Source organism: Camelina sativa, chromosome 8 (genome assembly GCF_000633955.1).
Source record: "Camelina sativa cultivar DH55 chromosome 8, Cs, whole genome shotgun sequence".
NCBI classification, from domain to species: Eukaryota; Viridiplantae; Streptophyta; class Magnoliopsida; order Brassicales; family Brassicaceae; genus Camelina; species Camelina sativa.
Window position 1 is genome coordinate 1,043,404 of NC_025692.1, and position 7,778 is coordinate 1,051,181.

Genomic DNA, 7,778 nt, shown 5'->3' on the forward strand with positions numbered 1-7,778 from the left:
GTCCACCAATGCAAGAAATCCTTGCGTCTGTTGATTTTCTTCTGAAGCTGGAGGAGTCCATAGAGCAAAGCCTCAGCGGTTGGTGGGCACCCAGGGACATAAATGTCGACCGGCACAATTCTGTCACACCCTCGAACCACAGAGTAGGAGTAGTGATAGTATCCACCTCCATTGGCACAACTTCCCATTGATATCACCCACCTTGGATCAGGCATCTGGTCATAAACCCTGTGATTGTATCCGAGATATTAGAAGTTGGAATTTCACACAAAATAAACAACAACAGAATATTGAGTTGAATGATCAGCATACACAACTTCTCTTAATTCTACCAGATCAAGACTGATTTTTGAACATATACCTCTAACTACTAGTTTTTTCAACTCAATATTCTGTTGATCATATACCTCTAAATACTAGTTTCACAAGAACTAAGCTAGACCAATTTATAAAGCTGTCAATCATCTCTCAAATGCATCTAAAATTTGCGCATCTTAATGGTTATTGTTTTGAGAACCGTGATTACTTGCAGCTAATAGATTGGCTTGGGATATTTTCTATCTATTATGTCTGGGCCTAGAGACGACATGGTCTACCAGAAAACATAGACATACAATTCTTTTGAAAAGTTCTGCAGCAGTTGAAAGAAGGGTTCATCCATCAAACACGAAAAATAGGAGTCATTTAAATCCGTTCAATAGCCACTTCCATACAAAGACATAGAAATGGGCTCAAAGACAACGAAGTAAATTAATCATGCACGATCCCAATCAGCCAGGAAAAGGATCACCAATTTAGATACAAGAAAAAATCGTAAGAATGATACCACCAATCTCTAATCAGGACCAGCTTTTGATAAAGCCAAGCATGATGATTGCTGAAAGGGACACTTACCCATGTTCATCTACTAAGCTAGATAATCACAAATCTCTATCTACTCACAAAAGACAAGCACAGAGATTGATTATATAAGTCTTCCACAAACCTAATCTGCATCCCTAATTGCCAGAACACTTCATGAATTCGAACCTAAAACTTCACAAATTAATGATTAAATCTGCGCTAGACAAAGAATATGAAACTGTATGACTTCCCAGGTAATCAGACCTATACTTCAGACATCAATTCTCAATTTGTCACAGACCTCGCAATATAATCAGAAAACATGAACCCTAAAATCGCAGGGGAAAGAAAAAATCCCAAATCGAAATCCCCAATTATATTCTCAGAAAACCTAATTTAAGAACATATCAACCAGAACAACACAAATCCGAGATCCAAAGATATAAATCAGCCGTTTTATTCCATGAAAAAGGGAGAGAGAGAGAGAGAGAGAGAGAGGTGTACTTGCGAAGAGCCGGAGCCATCTTGTTGGTAAGAGTCCCAGCGACAATCATACAATCAGACTGGCGAGGACTAGGCCTGAAGATGATACCAAATCGATCGAGATCGTAACGAGCAGCACCGGTATGCATCATTTCGACGGCGCAGCAAGCGAGACCAAAGGTCATAGGCCAGAGCGATCCCGTACGAGCAAAGTTCATAAGATCATCGACCTTGGAGATCACAAATTCGGCCGCCTTGGAGAGACCAGGAGGAGGAGCGGTGGTGGAAGGAGGACCAGGTCTGGTGTAGGAAGTCGGTGATGCGGAAGGGGAGAGAGATGGAAGAGATGTGTGGAGGTGAGAAACCGAAACGGCGGCGGCTGCGCGTTGAGATTGGAGGAGGAGAGGGAGGCGCGTGGCGGTGTTGCGTGTAATCATCGCCATCGAGAGAGATTTGTCTCTTTGAGTTTTTTTTTTGTTTGCTCTTTCGTCGTGGAGTTTGATATAACCACGCGACTCTATCTATCTAATAACCATTTACTAAATACAGGTGACGATAACTTTATATAATAAATACTTTTTTCCACTTTTTCTTTTTTTTTTTTACTTTTCTACATTTTTATGTTATTGTCAGTAATAAAGCAATTTTACTGTAAATTTTAAGTTTTACAAAAATTTATTTTTAAAATTTACCACAATTGTAAATTGAAATTTAAAATGATAATGCCAAAATTAAATTTGAAATTGTAATGTAAACATTTAATATTTAGGATTCCCTCTCTTTATTCGGCCCCTTTTTTCTTTGAATTTTCATGTTAGATACACACACATAGGGCTTCATCTCCCTCTCTCTCTCTCTCTCTCTCTCTCTCTCTCTCTCTCTCTCTCTCAATTTCCCCAAAATTTTCAAAATCCCTTCTCCGTCACCGGGAAATTTCAAAAATGCAAACTCCGATTTGTAAACCCAAGCCTCAGAGTCACCTCGAATTTCTGAAACCGCTTCTCGATGACTCGATTAAGCAGCTCTTGTTGCAGTACCGAAGCGGGCGAACCAATTTCTCCGATTTCGACTCCATCTTCACTCGTATCCTTCACGATCTTCATGGAAATCCACCTCTCGAACTCGTATGGTTCTACTCCGCCGTCAGATTCTACTCTTCCAGATTAGCTTTCCGGGACGATTCCGTTAGGTTAACTTCGAGCTTTTTCCAGCTGCTTGTTTCTTTCTCCGATTCGTTTTCCGGCGTCAAGAAGGTAGCTCTGTTTTTCACCAGCTGAGTCGTTTGGTTGTTACTAGGAGGAGAGACGCTTTGAGTTTGTTAGAAGGGATTGTGAGCTATATTAGCATGCACTGTGTTGATGAACCAAGAGATGAAGATGGTGATGTGTTGAAATTAGTGGTCTGTGCTTTCGTAATGTGTGTACAGCCGGATGTGCAAGAAAGTCCATAGGTGTTTCTAGAATCACATTGTATGTAACATGGGAATTGGATTATTATTTCATGAGAAAGCTTTTAATCTTTCAGGGTCCGGAAGATGAAGCTCTTTTAACGGAAATCATAACAGATGATGTGATTAAATCAGCAGAGAAGCTATTCCTCAATCCTGGAAGTGGAACTTCACAAAGAAGTTTACACTTGAAGAACATTGCTATTAATTGGTTGTTTCTTTTTGTCAAGGCTTTGGCTTCTCTGAGGTAAATGCGTATAATTAGGTCTACAGAATTGATTGCTTCAGTTACTTTATTGTTTTTGATACTCCAAACTATTATGCAGGAGAAATAAAGATCAAGAAAAAACCATCAGCTACATACGCACGTTCTCCAATTCACATATTCCTCACCACTTGATCAATTGGGTAATCAGTCAAGGTGAAGTGATTAGAGATGCAGACGCATTGAGAAACTTGACTCCCGCATCCTTCATCGGTAAACTTGCTTCTTTTATTACTAATAAATAATGTGTTGGCTTTCCTGAGTGATTTGTTCCACAGAACATTTCCATCTGTTCTCTGAAGCTGTTATGTGTCACTTGACTAACCCATTGTACTAAACCTAATCTCCAGAATGGCTTGTAACCCTTGAAGAGCAAGGACTAAGGGTGTTTGACTGTGACCATTCCAAAAAGTATGCCAAAACTGTGATTCACATGTCAAGACCAGATCTCAGTCTCGGAGCCACATTGCAGAAACAACAAGAAGAGTTTGATCAAGATGCAGACATGGCTGATGGAAACACTGTGTCATCTATCTCAATTCTCAGCAGCAACACAAGAAAGCGTAAAGAAGAGAGGCATAATGAGGGAGAAACGAAAGTGAAGCTCTTCAAACATAGACACAGCAACATTCAAGAGAAGTCCAAGTGTCAACCTTTTGTCTTCTCGGATAGTTTGGTGAACGGGACTGAGGTTGAAGTATCAGACATGGAGCTATGAATCTGGACCATTTATAGTTAATGAAATCGGCTTAGTATTATTATATGGTAGAGATGTAAGAATGCTGCTGAAGTAATTGTTGTCTAGAGATTATAACAAGTTCACTTTTGTAACTATTTAGAACCTTCTTATCGTAATGTAAACTCGTGAGTCTGGATGAATCCTCCTAAGATCAGCAGTGTCTTTAAACCCTCCATCTCCAGCATCAAAGAGTTAATAAGGACTGAAAGATATTTGACTGATGGAATTGGGCGTTCTGTAGCAAATGAGAGGTTCTTTAAGACATAAAGAGAAATCAGTGCGGATCAAAGAGTGGAAGAATTCCCGTAAGCAAGCTCAATCAATGAACTTCTGTAAAACTGGAAATGAACGATAGTTACTTTCTTGTAGTTTGGAAGCTAAAAATGACAAAAAAGCTTCTGTCCATGGGTTTTGTTTTTCATCATTGCTCAGTCAGTGTTAAAGTTAATGGGCCTTTTGTGTAACTCTGTTGTGAGCTTATGTATAAATAAATTTCCAAAGATGATCTACTACTAATTTGGTTGTGACTTGTGAGAATAAAAAAACATCCAAATGGTGTTTGGGTGTGCGTTTTGATGTTTCTAATCATTAAAACATGAAAAAGACTTTTATTCACTACTGAATTTGAAATGATTTGAGGCTTGGTAAATTTAATAGGGCATTTCCCAAATCATAAGTACTTGAATAATAGAAGATTTTAAATTATTTAGGATTCGTTTTTGGGGGAACATATTATCATACTCAATAAAGATAAGAGTATGATCTGCCGAAATCCACAAGAAAATCCTCAAAAGTTATTCGTATGAACCACCATAATTTACAAAACAATAATAGCTAGTAACTCCTTGTTCACGTCTTAAAGAAGAAAAAGAGTCTACTAACCCAGGAATGTTCCAAAATTTGATAATGGTTTGGATTCAATTCGAACTAGAGTACGAAAGTTTCAAACTTCATTTTCTTTAGACTTGAAGTAATGGAAGTATCTACAAATTGACACGTAGTTAATATATGTGCAACAACTTCCATATAAGCCAATAGCCATGATGTAATGAGTTGGATTAAAAGCAAAGAAATGTCGCTATAGATAATGTAAGAAACAAAACTAATGTAACTTTTAAATATGTACAACTTTTTGATGCTATCTGTATATTTACAAAAGTAACGTATGTTTTTTTTTCTGCGTGTGGTGTGGACGTATCTAAAAGTATTACATACTACATAAATATTGTCGGCGAAGATTCGTGTGTAGTATAGTTTCCCATATGATGAGATGATTCTAGATTTAGATTGATGAGTGATGGTGGCGAGATGGAGACAGCAACTAATTAAAGTATTAGTATTAATTGTATTAACCAAATGGTAAGCTTTAAAGTTTTGAGTAATGGCGTCACACGTGCCTTCGTTTGATCTGAAATTAGGGAAACATTTACTGTTATCACGTAGTCGTATTTGATCAAAAACAAACAACCACTGCATGCCTCTCACTTATTAAAAAAAATATGTCTGTATAGAGTGTCTTAAATGATTTCGGACATACGCAAGGAAATTTGCTGGCATTTTAAGAAACGTATAAAAAATTATCGAGGTTATATATAAATAGTGCAATCGATTGATCGGTGAAATGCAAATCTCCAAAAAGAAATAATTTTTATCCTGGATCCATTTTCTTAACTTCGTAATCTTTTGGTAAAATAGTTAAATGGTAGTAACATCTCATTATACTGTTTTTTTAATTGAAATTTTATTCGATGACCACAAATTTTTAAATAGATATATAAATTGGTTTTTTAAATTATTTATCTATTCCATGAAAATAAATTAGCTAAAAATTTTTAAATGTGCTTAAATAGAAATTTTTTAAAAATAATCAGAAAATACTATATCCATATATTTACACTTTGGTTCGTGTATAATGGTTGATACAAATTCATATATTATATAATATTTATTAATAATGGAATGGATGTACCTTTTGAATAAATGAAATCATTATTCTGTTTTTTTTTAAATAAAAATCTTTATTTCTACAAGACCAGATTCAGTTGATTTTTCAAAAATCATATATCAAATATATTTATATTACTATAAAAAACCCAAAAAAAAAAACAATATTACAAGAAAAGTGACATTGTACTGAAAAATTTACATGATTGCAAAGTCTTCTAGGAGTCATCATTATTATTTGATTGATATGAACAAAACTTTAGAAAAAGAAAGAACCAAAAAAAACGAAAATCAAGAGGCATATTCATCAAAAGAAAGAAGATCAAACGACATATATATAAATATCGAAAATGGTATCCCAAATGTAAAGATTAAGAAACGTGGTTGGTGGGTTAATCATTATAATATTTCCATGAAAAAAACATAGGATAAAAGAAAACAAAAGCTGGTGATGAAAGAGCTAAGAATTGTACTAAATAATATGTAATCATTACTTTGTTAATTAGCACTCAAAAACAAAATATATAGGTACAAATTATTCGGTGAGTAGTAGTGAGCAATTCCTTTTGAATTTAATCTCCCTTTTTGTTCATCTTTAAACAAAATTGTTAATGTTAAGTGCGGGTAAGTTGTCGTGTCCCACTGCAATCAATCATGTAATGAGAAAAAAAAAAAAAAAAAACAGACTTGAATTTTAATTATCAATTGTAATAAGCACAACAACACCACTAAATGTATTATGTATTGCTCATCTGATATATTTTGGAATATTCCATCGAATTTGTTCAACTTAATTCAAATATCTTTAACTTGTAATTCTATCATTGATTATAAAAAGTTGAAATATTATTACTATAGATAAGACTGACATGTGTTTATGCTTTATATATTTATGTTCGACAGATTCGTAAATTAAATATATCATATTTCAATCTTCGCATTTACTGAGCTAAACAACTTGTGTACTCGATCAAACGAAGCTAATTAACATGTTTAAAAGCTGGAAACTCATAAATTTTAAACAGATCCGATTATTATTAAAAAGTGATGTAATTTGTTCTATATATATATATATATTTTATTTTTTTTGTCACGGTCAACTACTTATTAATGATGTTCAGATATGATGATGCAAACTAATTAATAAAATCAGAAGGAAAAAAAGATATGAAAAGTTTTTTTTATTTGGGGGAGGATTGGATTTATAATTAAGCAAAAGGGACTAATGGTTTTTAGTTACTACGATCTCCTCTTGTTGTTGGATGCCAATGACATATACCAACTCGACAAGAAAACGACATGTGTGTTCTCACGCTCTTACGCAATGGACCCCGTTTTTCGCTATTGAAAACTACACGATGTTCATATTTTGTAAAACGGGGGAGAAGAAGACTAATCTTAAAAAAAAAAAAAGGGAATAACGACAAAATAAGTTAAAATCCAACGGCTGAGGATATCATCCACCTTGGCCCCGTCTGTCTCAACCAGTCGGTCAAAAAGTCAACAGAATGCGGACTTTTTTTTTTTTTTGTCACAAAAGAAAAAGAAAAAAAAAGAAGATTATTTATTTTGGCCCCTCTACTAACCCCTCTTCCCCCGTGTACGTGTATTATTATATCCCAAATTGAGAGTGCCGACACGTTTTGTGGATGAAATCGATCGATTATAAAGTAAAGGGGTGAGAAAGTAAAGATTAGAAAAATAAGAAAACTGTCGGTCCATGTAACTAACTAAGGTTAAGGGGTATGTAGTTAAACACCTGTGATTATATATATATTTGCAGGTCCTACATTAAACCGAGTCGACCGTCGGTGACTCAAAGCGAGTCACGTAAACCGAGTTCTCTCCTGGGTTTTATTTTTAATTTTAAAAATTAATTTAGTCTCTCACACAAAGTTCCATCCTTTCTATTTATAAACTAAGAAAAAAAAAACGAAAGATAATATAACCCATCGTTTTGTTGAGAGAAGAAGAGAGAAGAAGAAGAAGGCCATATGGAGAGATAATACTCTGTTTCTTATTTTTTTGAATAATATACAGAGAGAGAGAGAGAGAGA

At 34.9% G+C, this 7,778-nt stretch overlaps 3 protein-coding genes across 3 annotated transcripts in view; 2 read left to right on the plus strand and 1 right to left on the minus strand.

Annotated features, from left to right (window-relative positions):
• The window catches only part of LOC109125830 (NADH dehydrogenase [ubiquinone] iron-sulfur protein 7, mitochondrial-like), a 4,620-nt gene extending 2,771 nt beyond the window's left edge, over positions 1-1,849 (minus strand). The window contains exons 1-2 of the mRNA XM_019228233.1: positions 1,348-1,849; positions 7-228 (exon numbers count right to left, since the gene is read on the minus strand). Coding sequence (XP_019083778.1) covers positions 7-228; positions 1,348-1,769 — 644 coding nt within the window. The 5' untranslated portion in view covers positions 1,770-1,849. The remainder of the gene's footprint in view (positions 1-6; positions 229-1,347) is intronic.
• Positions 2,184-3,917, plus strand: LOC104705445. The gene is made up of 4 exons (XM_019229184.1): positions 2,184-2,579; positions 2,851-3,020; positions 3,100-3,251; positions 3,389-3,917. Exons 1-4 carry the CDS (start codon positions 2,268-2,270, stop codon positions 3,754-3,756), a joined length of 1,002 nt encoding a protein of 333 aa, XP_019084729.1. The 5' UTR covers positions 2,184-2,267; the 3' UTR covers positions 3,757-3,917.
• Positions 7,507-7,778, plus strand: part of LOC104705448 (pollen-specific protein SF21) — a gene marked incomplete in the record, with an annotated part of 3,938 nt that continues 3,666 nt past the window's right edge. Inside the window, 1 exon segment of the mRNA XM_010421459.2 lies at positions 7,507-7,778.